Source organism: Crinia signifera, chromosome 1, assembly GCF_055691185.1.
Source record: "Crinia signifera chromosome 1, ASM5569118v1, whole genome shotgun sequence".
In the NCBI taxonomy this organism is placed as follows: Eukaryota; Metazoa; Chordata; class Amphibia; order Anura; family Myobatrachidae; genus Crinia; species Crinia signifera.
This window is the reverse complement of record NC_139217.1, coordinates 223,157,653-223,176,870: the sequence shown is the minus strand read 5'-3', so window position 1 is coordinate 223,176,870 and position 19,218 is coordinate 223,157,653. Positions and strand designations below refer to the sequence as shown.

Below are 19,218 nucleotides of genomic sequence, written 5' to 3'. Positions count from 1 at the left end.
AGGATATGGGGTTGGGGTATGTTTTAACTAATAATGCTCCTCATGTAGTCTGGAACCCTAAAAATTCTGCCTAAACGTGATAAAAATATTCATCAGCCAAGTTCACTAAATGGGAACTTGCATTGATGAATTCTATAAATGTTACCAGTAACATGGGTAACTTTGTAAACCCAGCAACACTCTTACCAGGTGTGCCTTTCAAGGCACAAAGGGTGGGGATTGATGTCGAGGTTGCTGGAATGGTAGAAGTTAGTGGGAGCATAGACGAATATGATTGCATGACATGTTTGAATCAGACCTTTGCAGCATGTCCCCAAAGGGTGGTAACAAGAGGTAATTCATTTTTTTTTCCCTCTTTCTTTTCACTGATGGCAGCTGCCACAGAGAACACTGAGATGGGAAAATTGTACACTGGCTATACCGTGATAGATGGAGAAGGTATAGTAGAGGCTGGACCCCCTTGGACCGTCTCACTCGGCAACAGCAGCCTCATTAGTAGTGCTGCGAGCTGAGGGAAAAGCAGCCAATATTTATGCCGACTCTAAGTACGTTTGTTGGGGTAATGCAGAAGATCTTGGGCCATATGTCGCCCAGAAATTTTGTGACAGTAGCTGGCACTCCAGTGGCGCAAGCGGTGTAAGTTCAAAGATTCCTGACAGCCGCACAGCTGCCGGACAGAGTGGCTGTTATCAAGTGTAAAACCCACACCTTTGATAAGGATTCAGTGTCACTTGATAATGGCCATGCTGGCGAGGCAGCTGGGTGAGCCACGCGCTCTGCGGATAATGGTTTTTGCTCCCTTGTAAATGTCAATGTAGTCACATAAAATACAAGATTTGTGTCCCCTGCAGGAGAAAGCAGTCTGGAAGCCGGAGGGATGTGGACAGAAATAGAAAGATGGACAAGTATGTGGAAATTAGCCCAAAACTTACTGGTGTGCCCACAGACAGATAAGACAACAAGGTCATGCCTTACTTGTCTGGGGAAAGATACTGGAACGGCTGTTCCCACAGAGCCATCTCCACATCCCTCCTCCAGCAGGATCCTCTGCAGGTAATACAAACACAGTCCACTCTAAAAGCATTTAGTTATATTTTGATTTTTCATATGTGTTGATGTTTTGTGTGTATAGATATGGTAGCCCAGAAACACCCCTGAGTACACAAGTGTATATGAAAAGTTTTAAAACAAGTGTAAACTCCTACGGACTGATGGTACACCCCACATTCTCTGCCGACCCCAAATAACCGCTAAGGTGGAGAAGGTGAAGGGTACTATCAAGAACAAACTGGGTAAAGTTAAAGCTGAAAGAGAATTGCTATGGCCAGGGGCACTGCCCATTGTGCTGCATAGTAGTAGAATCACTCTCAGAGCTCCACCTCATTTGTCCCCATCAAAACATTGCTTGGCTGGCAGCCACACGTTATGATAACCCCACAAGAAGATCCTAGACTCAACCACGAACTGATCCTTGTTTCAAGTACAACACCAATGACGTATTCACCCCTGGGAAAAAGGCAGCCAAAAAGGACTTTGTTGACATCTATTGTGAACTGTCATAACCATGAACCAGGAGATGTTGTTGTTTCCCATGATTTGCCATATACAGGTTGCTTAATAGATCTTGAAAAGAACCACCCCAAGTCTTGTTGACCAGCACTACCTCAATTAACAAAGTCGCAGAGAGAGAGATTCGGGTACGTTCGTCCTACTGCCAAAAGACCAGAAACCCAGAAGGTCCTTACACTAAGTGCGAAAGAAAGAAATCAATCGCTAGAGGCATCATTTCGGGAGGACTGGAGAGCAGCTACGGTCAAGCAACCTGTACAAGCCAAAAAGGACTGTGACAAACCCCACTGGTGACAGGTTGGAAGGATCATTAACAAGTTTTTCATTTTTTTTTCTCTCCTTCATTATTATGAGTCCTATTTTTGCTTTTTCCCCCCACTATCCGTTCTTATACCCAAAGTCAAGGATACTGCTTTCGCACTGCTGCCAGGTATTGTGCAGATGATACAGAGTTCTGAGAGTGTGTTACCCGACCCAGTTTAGGTCAAGATAGAATCTCTAAGCTTGATACGTTAATCAGGACCAGATGTTGGTAAGGAGGTTTGATAGTAATAATACCAGCATACTCAAAAGCATACCAGAAAGAGAGACAACAAAGAATTCAAGGGTCTGTTGTCACAAACAATGCCTACCAAAGGATGCCATATCTGAAAAATTGTATATAGTGTAACCTCCCCTGTTTTTATTTTTATCCCAAAATTGTACATTATCCTTCGTCACCCTGAGTAGATTGTTCAATAAATGTGGCCCCTCATTTATCCATGATCCTGGATTGGCCAAAGAGCAGATGGTTTACTCCCCTTTTATGATTGATTCATAGATCCAAAAATTGTTTATGAATTTCTGTGGTTTTAGAAATATTTTGTACTGTGACAGTTTTGTATTTACTGTCAAAGGGTGGACTGTTAAAGTCGAGTTGCACACACGCCATTTTAGGATAGTATGGCCGCCATTTTGGTTCGCAGAGTTGCGCAAATAAAGTATAAATACCCGAGTCTGTGTAACAAAGTGTATCATAAGCGCAGATATGATATGTCCACTTGTAGTCTCCGCTGCGGGTGACACAGAGGAATGAAATAACAGGTAAAGAAACGGCTGGTTTGCAACGTTTCGATGTTTATTCACATCGTCATCATGATGACGATGTGAATAAACGATGACGATGTGATCACATGACTATGTAAATAAACATTAAAACGTTGCAAACCAGCCGTTTCTTTATCTGTTATTTCATTCCTGTGTGCCGCACACACACCTACCTATCTATGTGTCACCCGCAGTGGAGACTACAAGTGGAGGCACCGGGACCAGTTGAGCTGTTTTTTTGTGAGTGTGCTACCATACCGGGACTATAACAGAGACAAACGCCTGCTTCATTCAACGTTTCGAGATTTTTAATCTCTTCATAATCTCTTGGTATAAAAGAACTCAAAACGTAGCCACACTGGGTTAGTTTGACGTTTCAGCCTTTTTAATAGGCTTTTTTCAAAAACAGTCAAACTACCCCAGTGTGGCTACATTTTGAGTTCTTTTATACCAAGCCCTGAGTGCCACGGTTCACAAGGTACAGCATATACGCGTTAGGGTTCAGCCGCAGCTGCACCCTGACTGAAGGCACCGGGCCAGTTATCAGCACACGGAGCCGAGTGCCAGCATAACTCCAGATTTTATATATATATATATATATATATATATATATACAGTCCTCGTGGCGGCACTCAGATAGCAACAGCATTCAACTTGAGTAAGCACATAAATAACCTGGTGCCTTCCGTATAGCAGTTGTGATACTGCAAATATATTCTTCCGGCGGCGGCACTCAGAATAAAGCAGACACCACAGACTAGGGTTTTTTTTAGCCGACGTTTCAAGGCCGTCTGGCCTTTTTATCAAGGTGCAAAGAGATGAAAAATACAAGCAGACATACATGTATAAATACCTGAAGGATCCCTGCACGTCTCCCGCCGCGTTCCTCTGGGCGTCTAATGATGACGTCACCGTCTTGGAGCGTCACTGGAGACGTGAGGAGAACCTGTGACACGTGATGAAAACAAACAAAGAAATGTAACCATGGTGATAATGAAGCATAAAACATATATGAAAAAAATAAAAAAATAAAGAAAGTGATAAAACAAATCCTGAATATACATGCACATAAAAAAATAACAGTGAATAAGTCTTAAAAGACAATGTATAAAATTGTAGCCGTGATGTCTTTGCTAGAACGGCATATCCAGAATGGCTAAGGCAGCATGTCTTTGAAACACTGCGTAGTAAATGTCATGATGGAAACATACTATTTACGAAAAACATACTGTTTATAAAAAACATACTGTTTATAAAAAACAGGACAACCCCAAATGTTCATTGAGGCCCTTGGGCGCCAATGTGTCTAAACGGTGAATCCATCTACATTCGGCACGTAGAAGCAAGAGAGATCTGTCACCCCCGCGTTTAAGCGGGGGGACATGATCAATTATGCGATACCGGAGTGATGGAAGAGTGTGGCGAGCCTGCGCAAAGTGTCGTGCCACGGGTTGCTCACTAGTACCTGTGAGTAATGCCGCCTTAATGGCCGACCTATGTGCTGTGGCCCTCTCCTTAAACGTGCAGTCGGTTTTACCGACATAGTGTCGGCCACAGGGGCAACTTATAAGGTAGACCACGTATCTAGTAGAACAAGTCACCCTGTGTCTAATAAAATATTTTTTCCCGGAATAAGGATGGTTGAAAACATTGCCTGTGATCATGTGGTTGCATGTAATGCAGCCACAGCATTTATAACACCCTAATTTTGGAGTGCCCAAAAAGGTGGTAGAAGGTACGGGGTAGGTAACATCGTTTTTTACCAGGAGATCGCGTAAATTACGACCCCTGGTGTAGGCGCACATGATGGATTTATTATGCATGGAAGGCAAAGTGGGGTCTGATTTAATTATCGGCCAGTGGGTCTTGGCACTATGTCTAATCTCAGAACTTTTTAGATGATAAGAGTTGACCCAAATTAATTTGTCTTTGCTTTTATCAGTGCTGGGTACCAAGTCAGTAGTATAATCTGGTTTTGGAAGGGATAGGATTTTTTGTTTGGTGTTCTCCAACTCACATCTTGGATAACCACGTTCTACAAATTTAGATACCATGTTATTAAGGGCTGTCTCCAACTCATTGGGCTCACTCGTTATTCTGTGGACTCGCAACATTTGTGAGAAGGGAAGACCCTTCTTCAAAGGAGCTGGATGATTGCTGGTGGCCAATAACATATTATTGCGATCAGTTTTTTTTGTGTACAATGAGGTGACAAAATGGTTGTCGACGATTTTTATGTCGACATCTAAATACTGGACTTGAGTAGGATGGATGTGGAAAGTGAGTTTGACAGGAGATGTTGACTTGTTGTGGTTCTCAATAAGCTCAATAAGCGCTTCGGACCCTCCTGACCAACATATCAAGAGGTCGTCGATATACCTAGTATACAACGTGAGTGAGCTAGATATAATAGAATCCCTGAAAAACAGTTCTTTTTCCACAATAAACATGTATGCATTTGCTAGCGACGGGGCCACAGAGGACCCCATCGCACACCCACGGAGTTGTAAATAATATTTGTTGTTAAACAAGAAATAGTTCCGTGTCAAAGTCAATTTCAATAATTGCAAGAAAAATTGAATCTCTGGACCTTTGTATAAAGCATTGTCGGAGATGAGGGATTGAACTGCCGCTATACCTGCATCATGTGGGATGCAGGTATAGAGGCTGGTAACATCAACCGTGCTCAAAATGCAATTGGATGGCACCGTATGTATCATGGACAGTTTGGTCAACAGTGCATTAGTATCTTTGAGATAGGAGCTGTCCGCTTGAATGCAAGGCTGTAGAAATGAGTCCAGGTAAATGGACACACACTGGTAAAGTGACCCCCGTGCCGATATGATCGGCCTACCGGGGGGCTTATTGGAATCCTTGTGGATTTTGGGCAAGGCATATAATAACGGGGTAATTGGATGCTGAGTGGTGAGAACATCCCTGGTTGATTTGTTGATAACACCGGATATACATGCAGAATGAAGGATGCTGTCCAATTCATTTTTGTATTGTGCAGTCGGGTCTCTGGGCAATGGTGCATAGGTCTCAATGTCACTGAGTTGTTTGTCCAGTTCAGCGACATAGTCACAGGTGTTCAAAATGACTATGCCGCCACCTTTGTCCGCTGGACGTATAACAATGTTGGGATCCTCGCTGAGGGACCTCACAGCTTTCCAATCAGAAGCATTAAAATTAGACTGTCCAGTGGAAAGTCGGGATAATGTGCGGTTGATGTCTTGTTCTAATAATCGCCCAAAGATTTTAATGGACGGGTTATATGACACCGGGTCAAATTTGGACTTGATTCTCAGTTTCTCTGGGAATGGAGCGGGTTCGCTTGTCACCGTGGTTTGGGGTTTATCTTGAAAAAATTCGCGAAGTTTAAGTTGCCGTATTAATTTCAGTTGTTCTGCTTTGACTAGAAGAGGATCAGGTTTATTTGTGGGCACAAAATTCAATCCCTTAGAAAGGACTCTTACCTCGGGATCATTCAGGTTCCTAGAAGAGAGATTGAACACTACTTCTTGGGGTGTCGAGAGGGTTGATAGCGCGTTTTTATCCCGCGACCTCTCGTTCTGCCTCCCCCTCCTCGTGAATTTTCTCCTGAGGTGCCCGGGTGTTCCCGGGAACGTGGCCCTAAAGGGTGAGCCCTTTGGTTTTCCAGGGTAGACTCCCTTTCGCTGGCGGAGGATCCATCGGCGCCTGAGGACTCAGTGTCCAAGCCAGTTCTATTGAAACGGGTGCGGGGACGTCTCCTGAATGGACGAGGATTAGCTTGTTCCCCCCCGGTTAACCAAGGGTAAACTAAATGTTTATCATAGTCCATATTAACACGGTCACGTTTATTTTGCTTGTAGGCGACCAATTCTTTTTTATATTTTTCGACCTGTGTGGATAGTTTCTCTAGCCAATTGGTCGACACATCCGACACCAATGTGGTTTTGTGGGTCTGTTCGAAATTAGCAAGTTTATTGCGGACTGTGGTAAGCTCTTTAGTGACTTCTTCGATGACTGCTAGCATCAAATCAAAGGAGCATTTGTTTAGAATTGACGTCCACACCTTGCAGAAAGGAATGTTGTAACGGCCTATTGTGGGTACATTTCTTACCCTGAAGCCCCTTGGTATCTTCTTCTCACGTATGTAGTCGGAGAGGGTAACTCCATGATAATATAGGTCCGTTTCTTTTCTTTTTAGATTAGCCCACTCATGATATAATTGTAGGTTGTCAGGTGTTAAATTGGCAGCAGCGTCCTCTTTAAACAAGACTCTCTCATAGTCTGTATCAGAATAACTGAATATCGAGCCAAGTGTCAGCTCCACTCTTGTTTGTGAAGACTGGGCTCCATCCACGCTTGTGGGTTCATTAAGCATGTTGCAAAATGCCGTCACTTGTTAAATTGATGTGCTCCAGGTAGTGAACACCGTGTGTGAGAGACACAGACAGGGTGAAGCGTGATGACGAGACAGGTTAAAAGATCTCTTCTGGGTTTTGCAGAAATACCCAAACGGGTCAGTGAGTCCGGTGCCCTCCAAACCAACAAAGTGAATTGATGGTATAGATACAGTCCTCGTGGCGGCACTCAGATAGCAACAGCATTCAACTTGAGTAAGCACATAAATAACCTGGTGCCTTCCGTATAGCAGTTGTGATACTGCAAATATATTCTTCCGGCGGCGGCACTCAGAATAAAGCAGACACCACAGACTAGGGTTTTTTTTAGCCGACGTTTCAAGGCCGTCTGGCCTTTTTATCAAGGTGCAAAGAGATGAAAAATACAAGCAGACATACATGTATAAATACCTGAAGGATCCCTGCACGTCTCCCGCCGCGTTCCTCTGGGCGTCTAATGATGACGTCACCGTCTTGGAGCGTCACTGGAGACGTGAGGAGAACCTGTGACACGTGATGAAAACAAACAAAGAAATGTAACCATGGTGATAATGAAGCATAAAACATATATGAAAAAAATAAAAAAATAAAGAAAGTGATAAAACAAATCCTGAATATACATGCACATAAAAAAATAACAGTGAATAAGTCTTAAAAGACAATGTATAAAATTGTAGCCGTGATGTCTTTGCTAGAACGGCATATCTAGAATGGCTAAGGCAGCATGTCTTTGAAACACTGCGTAGTAAATGTCATGATGGAAACATACTATTTACGAAAAACATACTGTTTATAAAAAACATACTGTTTATAAAAAACAGGACAACCCCAAATGTTTATTGAGGCCCTTGGGCGCCAATGTGTCTAAACGGTGAATCCATCTACATTCGGCACGTAGAAGCAAGAGAGATCTGTCACCCCCGCGTTTAAGCGGGGGGACATGATCAATTATGCGATACCGGAGTGATGGAAGAGTGTGGCGAGCCTGCGCAAAGTGTCGTGCCACGGGTTGCTCACTAGTACCTGTGAGTAATGCCGCCTTAATGGCCGACCTATGTGCTGTGGCCCTCTCCTTAAACGTGCAGTCGGTTTTACCGACATAGTGTCGGCCACAGGGGCAACTTATAAGGTAGACCACGTATCTAGTAGAACAAGTCACCCTGTGTCTAATAAAATATTTTTTCCCGGAATAAGGATGGTTGAAAACATTGCCTGTGATCATGTGGTTGCATGTAATGCAGCCACAGCATTTATAACACCCTAATTTTGGAGTGCCCAAAAAGGTGGTAGAAGGTACGGGGTAGGTAACATCGTTTTTTACCAGGAGATCGCGTAAATTACGACCCCTGGTGTAGGCGCACATGATGGATTTATTATGCATGGAAGGCAAAGTGGGGTCTGATTTAATTATCGGCCAGTGGGTCTTGGCACTATGTCTAATCTCAGAACTTTTTAGATGATAAGAGTTGACCCAAATTAATTTGTCTTTGCTTTTATCAGTGCTGGGTACCAAGTCAGTAGTATAATCTGGTTTTGGAAGGGATAGGATTTTTTGTTTGGTGTTCTCCAACTCACATCTTGGATAACCACGTTCTACAAATTTAGATACCATGTTATTAAGGGCTGTCTCCAACTCATTGGGCTCACTCGTTATTCTGTGGACTCGCAACATTTGTGAGAAGGGAAGACCCTTCTTCAAAGGAGCTGGATGATTGCTGGTGGCCAATAACATATTATTGCGATCAGTTTTTTTTGTGTACAATGAGGTGACAAAATGGTTGTCGACGATTTTTATGTCGACATCTAAATACTGGACTTGAGTAGGATGGATGTGGAAAGTGAGTTTGACAGGAGATGTTGACTTGTTGTGGTTCTCAATAAGCTCAATAAGCGCTTCGGACCCTCCTGACCAACATATCAAGAGGTCGTCGATATACCTAGTATACAACTAGGTATATCGACGACCTCTTGATATGTTGGTCAGGAGGGTCCGAAGCGCTTATTGAGCTTATTGAGAACCACAACAAGTCAACATCTCCTGTCAAACTCACTTTCCACATCCATCCTACTCAAGTCCAGTATTTAGATGTCGACATAAAAATCGTCGACAACCATTTTGTCACCTCATTGTACACAAAAAAAACTGATCGCAATAATATGTTATTGGCCACCAGCAATCATCCAGCTCCTTTGAAGAAGGGTCTTCCCTTCTCACAAATGTTGCGAGTCCACAGAATAACGAGTGAGCCCAATGAGTTGGAGACAGCCCTTAATAACATGGTATCTAAATTTGTAGAACGTGGTTATCCAAGATGTGAGTTGGAGAACACCAAACAAAAAATCCTATCCCTTCCAAAACCAGATTATACTACTGACTTGGTACCCAGCACTGATAAAAGCAAAGACAAATTAATTTGGGTCAACTCTTATCATCTAAAAAGTTCTGAGATTAGACATAGTGCCAAGACCCACTGGCCGATAATTAAATCAGACCCCACTTTGCCTTCCATGCATAATAAATCCATCATGTGCGCCTACACCAGGGGTCGTAATTTACGCGATCTCCTGGTAAAAAACGATGTTACCTACCCCGTACCTTCTACCACCTTTTTGGGCACTCCAAAATTAGGGTGTTATAAATGCTGTGGCTGCATTACATGCAACCACATGATCACAGGCAATGTTTTCAACCATCCTTATTCCGGGAAAAAATATTTTATTAGACACAGGGTGACTTGTTCTACTAGATACGTGGTCTACCTTATAAGTTGCCCCTGTGGCCGACACTATGTCGGTAAAACCGACTGCACGTTTAAGGAGAGGGCCACAGCACATAGGTCGGCCATTAAGGCGGCATTACTCACAGGTACTAGTGAGCAACCCGTGGCACGACACTTTGCGCAGGCTCGCCACACTCTTCCATCACTCCGGTATCGCATAATTGATCATGTCCCCCCGCTTAAACGCGGGGGTGACAGATCTCTCTTGCTTCTACGTGCCGAATGTAGATGGATTCACCGTTTAGACACATTGGCGCCCAAGGGCCTCAATGAACATTTGGGGTTGTCCTGTTTTTTATAAACAGTATGTTTTTTATAAACAGTATGTTTTTCGTAAATAGTATGTTTCCATCATGACATTTACTACGCAGTGTTTCAAAGACATGCTGCCTTAGCCATTCTAGATATGCCGTTCTAGCAAAGACATCACGGCTACAATTTTATACATTGTCTTTTAAGACTTATTCACTGTTATTTTTTTATGTGCATGTATATTCAGGATTTGTTTTATCACTTTCTTTATTTTTTTATTTTTTTCATATATGTTTTATGCTTCATTATCACCATGGTTACATTTCTTTGTTTGTTTTCATCACGTGTCACAGGTTCTCCTCACGTCTCCAGTGACGCTCCAAGACGGTGACGTCATCATTAGACGCCCAGAGGAACGCGGCGGGAGACGTGCAGGGATCCTTCAGGTATTTATACATGTATGTCTGCTTGTATTTTTCATCTCTTTGCACCTTGATAAAAAGGCCAGACGGCCTTGAAACGTCGGCTAAAAAAACATGTAGTCTGTGGTGTCTGCTTTATTCTGAGTGCCGCCGCCGGAAGAATATATTTGCAGTATCACAACTGCTATACGGAAGGCACCAGGTTATTTATGTGCTTACTCAAGTTGAATGCTGTTGCTATCTGAGTGCCGCCACGAGGACTGTATCTATACCATCAATTCACTTTGTTGGTTTGGAGGGCACCGGACTCACTGACCCGTTTGGGTATTTCTGCAAAACCCAGAAGAGATCTTTTAACCTGTCTCGTCATCACGCTTCACCCTGTCTGTGTCTCTCACACACGGTGTTCACTACCTGGAGCACATCAATTTAACAAGTGACGGCATTTTGCAACATGCTTAATGAACCCACAAGCGTGGATGGAGCCCAGTCTTCACAAACAAGAGTGGAGCTGACACTTGGCTCGATATTCAGTTATTCTGATACAGACTATGAGAGAGTCTTGTTTAAAGAGGACGCTGCTGCCAATTTAACACCTGACAACCTACAATTATATCATGAGTGGGCTAATCTAAAAAGAAAAGAAACGGACCTATATTATCATGGAGTTACCCTCTCCGACTACATACGTGAGAAGAAGATACCAAGGGGCTTCAGGGTAAGAAATGTACCCACAATAGGCCGTTACAACATTCCTTTCTGCAAGGTGTGGACGTCAATTCTAAACAAATGCTCCTTTGATTTGATGCTAGCAGTCATCGAAGAAGTCACTAAAGAGCTTACCACAGTCCGCAATAAACTTGCTAATTTCGAACAGACCCACAAAACCACATTGGTGTCGGATGTGTCGACCAATTGGCTAGAGAAACTATCCACACAGGTCGAAAAATATAAAAAAGAATTGGTCGCCTACAAGCAAAATAAACGTGACCGTGTTAATATGGACTATGATAAACATTTAGTTTACCCTTGGTTAACCGGGGGGGAACAAGCTAATCCTCGTCCATTCAGGAGACGTCCCCGCACCCGTTTCAATAGAACTGGCTTGGACACTGAGTCCTCAGGCGCCGATGGATCCTCCGCCAGCGAAAGGGAGTCTACCCTGGAAAACCAAAGGGCTCACCCTTTAGGGCCACGTTCCCGGGAACACCCGGGCACCTCAGGAGAAAATTCACGAGGAGGGGGAGGCAGAACGAGAGGTCGCGGGATAAAAACGCGCTATCAACCCTCTCGACACCCCAAGAAGTAGTGTTCAATCTCTCTTCTAGGAACCTGAATGATCCCGAGGTAAGAGTCCTTTCTAAGGGATTGAATTTTGTGCCCACAAATAAACCTGATCCTCTTCTAGTCAAAGCAGAACAACTGAAATTAATACGGCAACTTAAACTTCGCGAATTTTTTCAAGATAAACCCCAAACCACGGTGACAAGCGAACCCGCTCCATTCCCAGAGAAACTGAGAATCAAGTCCAAATTTGACCCGGTGTCATATAACCCGTCCATTAAAATCTTTGGGCGATTATTAGAACAAGACATCAACCGCACATTATCCCGACTTTCCACTGGACAGTCTAATTTTAATGCTTCTGATTGGAAAGCTGTGAGGTCCCTCAGCGAGGATCCCAACATTGTTATACGTCCAGCGGACAAAGGTGGCGGCATAGTCATTTTGAACACCTGTGACTATGTCGCTGAACTGGACAAACAACTCAGTGACATTGAGACCTATGCACCATTGCCCAGAGACCCGACTGCACAATACAAAAATGAATTGGACAGCATCCTTCATTCTGCATGTATATCCGGTGTTATCAACAAATCAACCAGGGATGTTCTCACCACTCAGCATCCAATTACCCCGTTATTATATGCCTTGCCCAAAATCCACAAGGATTCCAATAAGCCCCCCGGTAGGCCGATCATATCGGCACGGGGGTCACTTTACCAGTGTGTGTCCATTTACCTGGACTCATTTCTACAGCCTTGCATTCAAGCGGACAGCTCCTATCTCAAAGATACTAATGCACTGTTGACCAAACTGTCCATGATACATACGGTGCCATCCAATTGCATTTTGAGCACGGTTGATGTTACCAGCCTCTATACCTGCATCCCACATGATGCAGGTATAGCGGCAGTTCAATCCCTCATCTCCGACAATGCTTTATACAAAGGTCCAGAGATTCAATTTTTCTTGCAATTATTGAAATTGACTTTGACACGGAACTATTTCTTGTTTAACAACAAATATTATTTACAACTCCGTGGGTGTGCGATGGGGTCCTCTGTGGCCCCGTCGCTAGCAAATGCATACATGTTTATTGTGGAAAAAGAACTGTTTTTCAGGGATTCTATTATATCTAGCTCACTCACGTTGTATACTAGGTATATCGACGACCTCTTGATATGTTGGTCAGGAGGGTCCGAAGCGCTTATTGAGCTTATTGAGAACCACAACAAGTCAACATCTCCTGTCAAACTCACTTTCCACATCCATCCTACTCAAGTCCAGTATTTAGATGTCGACATAAAAATCGTCGACAACCATTTTGTCACCTCATTGTACACAAAAAAAACTGATCGCAATAATATGTTATTGGCCACCAGCAATCATCCAGCTCCTTTGAAGAAGGGTCTTCCCTTCTCACAAATGTTGCGAGTCCACAGAATAACGAGTGAGCCCAATGAGTTGGAGACAGCCCTTAATAACATGGTATCTAAATTTGTAGAACGTGGTTATCCAAGATGTGAGTTGGAGAACACCAAACAAAAAATCCTATCCCTTCCAAAACCAGATTATACTACTGACTTGGTACCCAGCACTGATAAAAGCAAAGACAAATTAATTTGGGTCAACTCTTATCATCTAAAAAGTTCTGAGATTAGACATAGTGCCAAGACCCACTGGCCGATAATTAAATCAGACCCCACTTTGCCTTCCATGCATAATAAATCCATCATGTGCGCCTACACCAGGGGTCGTAATTTACGCGATCTCCTGGTAAAAAACGATGTTACCTACCCCGTACCTTCTACCACCTTTTTGGGCACTCCAAAATTAGGGTGTTATAAATGCTGTGGCTGCATTACATGCAACCACATGATCACAGGCAATGTTTTCAACCATCCTTATTCCGGGAAAAAATATTTTATTAGACACAGGGTGACTTGTTCTACTAGATACGTGGTCTACCTTATAAGTTGCCCCTGTGGCCGACACTATGTCGGTAAAACCGACTGCACGTTTAAGGAGAGGGCCACAGCACATAGGTCGGCCATTAAGGCGGCATTACTCACAGGTACTAGTGAGCAACCCGTGGCACGACACTTTGCGCAGGCTCGCCACACTCTTCCATCACTCCGGTATCGCATAATTGATCATGTCCCCCCGCTTAAACGCGGGGGTGACAGATCTCTCTTGCTTCTACGTGCCGAATGTAGATGGATTCACCGTTTAGACACATTGGCGCCCAAGGGCCTCAATGAACATTTGGGGTTGTCCTGTTTTTTTTTATAAACAGTATGTTTTTTATAAACAGTATGTTTTTCGTAAATAGTATGTTTCCATCATGACATTTACTACGCAGTGTTTCAAAGACATGCTGCCTTAGCCATTCTAGATATGCCGTTCTAGCAAAGACATCACGGCTACAATTTTATACATTGTCTTTTAAGACTTATTCACTGTTATTTTTTTATGTGCATGTATATTCAGGATTTGTTTTATCACTTTCTTTATTTTTTTATTTTTTTCATATATGTTTTATGCTTCATTATCACCATGGTTACATTTCTTTGTTTGTTTTCATCACGTGTCACAGGTTCTCCTCACGTCTCCAGTGACGCTCCAAGACGGTGACGTCATCATTAGACGCCCAGAGGAACGCGGCGGGAGACGTGCAGGGATCCTTCAGGTATTTATACATGTATGTCTGCTTGTATTTTTCATCTCTTTGCACCTTGATAAAAAGGCCAGACGGCCTTGAAACGTCGGCTAAAAAAACCCCTAGTCTGTGGTGTCTGCTTTATTCTGAGTGCCGCCGCCGGAAGAATATATATATATATATATATATATATATATATATATAGATAGATAGATAGATAGATAGATAGATAGATGATTGAGAGAGAGAGAGAGAGAGAGAGAGTTGTTTGAAAGCGCTGATTATAGGTATAATACCAGCTGAGATCAGACCAAGTCCAAGATCTTAGTAAGCCCCAAGTCCAAATTAATGAACTGCTGCCCCTCCTCTCGTGATACCACGAATACCCAGGGTCCAAACGGGCAAAGACAAATCTAGAACAGAAAGAGTAGAAGGCTTCATGGTGCATTAAACGAGTACATTTTTATTGGATCCAACAAGGCAAAAGATCCACAGTAAAAACAATTGCTAGTACCGAATGAAATAGCACTGTGGGCTGGTTACCACATGGCGTGAATAAACATACACAATGGCAAAGCTGCTCACACGTCCAACCGCAGGCGTCAGGAGAACTCCAAGTCAATGCGTCTGACAAGAGCAGGCTTGCGCTGCTGGAAGCAGAGGATCACGGAGGGACCGGCGCTGGCTGGGAACCACAGGAGACAGCGTGTAGATCGGGTCTAGCGTCACAAGCCACGCCCTGATGCGTTTCATCACTGGGACTTCGCCAGAGGGCGTGGCTAGTGTGAAGGCTCGCCCGATATTTAACATACTGTGTAGCCAATGGGAGAATACCATTCCTAATTGACAGTACAGTCCCTTCTTGTCTCCTCTCTAACAGATATCTTAAGCCACAGACACATTTTATAAGGTACACTACATGCGTCGAGTTACAGTTAATGAATTCATTAATTTTCAACTGTCCCAAAGATGTATCAATAAGCGGTCCTTTTTCCATAAATTTACAAGTTTTACAGCTATTACAAGGATAGCTCCCTTTAATGGACAGGAATGTATTATTAACAGCTTTTGGTTGAATGACTTCGAGCTGGCTTTTGGAAACAATCGATTTAATGGTATTCGCTTTTCTAAATACGATTTTAGGAACATTAGAAATATGATCTTTAAGAACCGGGTCCATCTGCAACACACTCCAATGTTTATTAAAGATCTTTTTCATTTCCCGATCTCTCGTGTTGAACTGAGTAATAAACATAACACTCTTATCGGTTAGGGAGCTATCGACAGTTTGAACATCGGTTTTATAATGCAATAATTCAGTTCTGTCAGTGTTTCTTGCCCGCTGCAGTGCTCCATTAATTATCCTAGGAGGATATCCCTTCTCTCTGAATCTGTTGATGTAGATATTTGCTTGCTCATCAAACAGAGTCAAATTTGAACAGTTTCTTTTTAACCGTAAGAACTGAGAAAAAGGGATATTGTCCTTCCACGGACCGTAATGGCTGCTGCTGTAGTCAAGATAACTATTGGCATCCACTTTTTTTTAAAAAGTGGATGTCTCAATAAAGGGAACTTGTGGGAAATTTGTGTCCGTTAACAGAATGTCCAAAAACTCAATAATGTCTACCTGCAAATTAAAGGTAAACCGAAGATTAAAACGGTTAGTGTTAATACTGGACATAAACTGATTAAAGGAATTCGCATCATCATTCCAAATAACGATGATATCATCGATATATCGTTTGATGAGTACAACATGATCCAATAAGCCTGTTGAAAACATCTCTTTCTCCCACTCACCCATATAAATATTTGCAAGGCTAGGGGCACAAATCGTTCCTATAGCAGTCCCGCACACCTGCAAGTACCATTCGATTAGAAATTCTAAATAGTTGTGTGTCAACGCAAATTTTAGACACTCACAAATGAAGCTTATCATTTCTTCTGATAATGACTCTTCTCTCCGCAACCGCTGTTCGATAGCCCAGATGCCCAACTCGTGTGGGATGCTCGTATAGAGCGCCTGGACATCGATGGTGGCGAAGAGATAGTTTGACTTCCATTCTACAGCCTGAATTAATTTCAGTAAATGGGTGGAATCTTTCACTAAAGTATCAATTAGCGGTACATATTTCTTAATCAATGTGTCGACGTATTCAGACAAATGTGAGGTGAGAGATCCCACACCCGCCACAATGGGTCTACCCGGAGGTGCACAACGATTTTTGTGAACCTTCGGCAGATGGTAGAAGGTGGCTGTATTTGGAGTGGTATTATGCAAGTATCTATACTCTTCCAAATTAATTAGTTTTGCATCAAAACCTTTCTTAAGTAAAACTTCAAGTTCTGTTAAAAATACTCTTGTAGGATCTTTATCAAGTTTAATATATTATGTAGCATCATGAAGCAGATTGTAAGCCTCAGTCACATAATATTCGTAGTCCAAAATAACAATACAGCTGCCTTTATCTGCATTTTTGATGACGACAGATGTGTCTAGTGCCAAATTTTTAAGTACCTCCGATTCCTTTCTACTCAAATGATGCTGTTTGTTATTTTTAATGTCCATTTTGTCAATATCTTTTTTAACTAGTTCTGAAAAAAGATCTAGGTATGCCCCCTAGATTCCACTGGGTAATGTGTGGATTTGTTCTCACACAAATCTAACTCTCTTTATACAGGTTACATCTGCCCCACCTGCAGTGCACATGGTTTTGCCCATTTTCCGAACAAATTTGTACTGAGCTCAGATCTGAATAAGGCCCTAAGAGGTAACAGTGGGGACCTGTAATACACTGATATACACTGATATTCTACAAATATTTCTCCCTTACAAATTGGCTCTTTTACAGACAATATATACACATTTAGTACAGTCAGGGCAGGATTAACAATGGGCCTGATGGATCTGTAGCTCCAGACCCACTCTACAAATAGGCCCATTTTGTAGCAAAGGGCCAGGGCTTTCCAACGAGCCTAGCCCCGCGCCGCTAGCCCTCTGGGAACCGGAGATACAGCCAGGCAAATCTGGAACATTTTCCCCATAGGATAACATGGGACCCGCTAATTACGACCCCCTCCCGGTTCCAACGGCTGCCAGTTCCCCCTCCAGCATCACAGAAACTCGAGGTTGATCTCAGTCAAACCCAAATCGCTGGGCCCTCAATCTTATACCAGGCTGGTCCATATAGGTTAATTGGTTCCAGAGATATTACGGGTAAACCGATTTTTTCATTTCTGAAATGTAATTTCTAGCTGTTCATGTTGTTTGAGGGCAGATTTCTCTGGAACCAAACGGCCCAGTTTCACAGGACCAAAATCACTCGAAGCCCACTCAAAAGTTCTGCAATATGATACTGGTCTCATGTAAATGGGTCAGTTGGTTCTCTCCCCCTCACACCAGCAAATGCAGGGATTAGGCTGGTGTAAAAGGGGCCAGCCCCGGGAATGTCACTGCATGATCCTGGGACCATATTCCCGGGTAAATCCCTGCATTTTCTGGTGGGAAAGGGGAAATTTTTTTTGATCACCATACGCCACCTTGAAAATTCTCAAAGCGTTAGAGGAAGTCAAGTTGTTCGGAGTACTAATCGTTCTATGAAATTTGTTATTATAACTGTGTATGAAATCCTGTATGAAATCCTGTAAACATCTACATATCTGTTGTATAGTATAGTATTCTGCACTGTGAAATAGCGCCACATGTGTGTTTTTAAAGTCCTATTGAAGCACTCTATAACGGCAGCTTTCACATCAAGTATTGTATACTGTAATTGTTTTAGAATTTTATTTAGAAATTCTTTAACGCGGACTGTTTACAGCCTTTTCGGAATGTTTTTTCAAAATCATTAGCGATGGTTGTAGCCCATGCTCTCTTACTGAATACATTGATAATGGTTCATATATTTAAAGTCACTGTATGTCGCAAGATCTATGAGTGAACCAAGTCGCGTTGCCATTGCTGGCCTTTCTTTTATAAACTTTTCTCACAGGCTTATGCATCTCTTAATAGAGGCCCTTTTAAACACCCTTTTATTTGCCTTATAATACTTATCAATGCGGCAATAACTGCAGGGAATTAAACTGTAATAGGACTTTTTCATATCCTTTTTAGGATAGTTGTGTGGGGTGACATTTCTGGGAATTTTGTATGAATAGTCGGCTATCAAATCAATTATCATTTGATTTCAAACACAATCAAAATGGGCCGTAAAAACAAAGTGTCAGGGGAGTTGCAAGGGGGTGTGGTACTGTACCTGTCAAGTTAAGTTTGATATAATCTGGGACTATACACTATGGTTATTATACACTGAAAACATTTTCAGTTGTTTGAACTCTTCAATGTACACGTGCTAGTAGCATATCAATTAATTTACAATTTAATCTAGTATATACATTTTACAATAAATGAAATCCACGTTAAATGGAAGTAAATAAATATGCATGCTTTCAACAAAAGGCAGGACAGTTTTTTTCTTTCTTCATACAGTACCTTAAAGGTGATTTCAGCTAAGCAGCGTGTACACTTAATATAGAAGCGGAAGATAGGCAGTCCCAAGTACTGCTCATTTTGCACAGTTTCTTTCCTGGCATTAAATTTTTTCCCCTTATATATATACTCTCCACAAGTCTTACATCTGCAATATAAAACAAAGCCAGAAAACAGAGGTAAATTTAGATTAGATTTAATAAGAAGCCATTTGCATAACAGTGATTAAAATGGACCTTGTTAAATGTAAATATGTAACAGACCACATTTGGCACTTTGTGATTTATCT

General features: G+C 42.4%; 1 protein-coding gene across 2 annotated transcripts in view; it reads right to left on the bottom strand.

Moving 5' to 3' along the window:
• The window catches only part of YJU2 (YJU2 splicing factor homolog), a 215,851-nt gene that overhangs the window by 179,121 nt on the left and 17,512 nt on the right, over positions 1-19,218 (bottom strand). For both annotated transcript variants that reach the window (XM_083179324.1, XM_083179323.1), the window contains exon 3: positions 18,933-19,077. In XM_083179324.1, the coding sequence (XP_083035450.1) occupies positions 18,933-19,077 (145 nt within the window). The remainder of the gene's footprint in view (positions 1-18,932; positions 19,078-19,218) is intronic.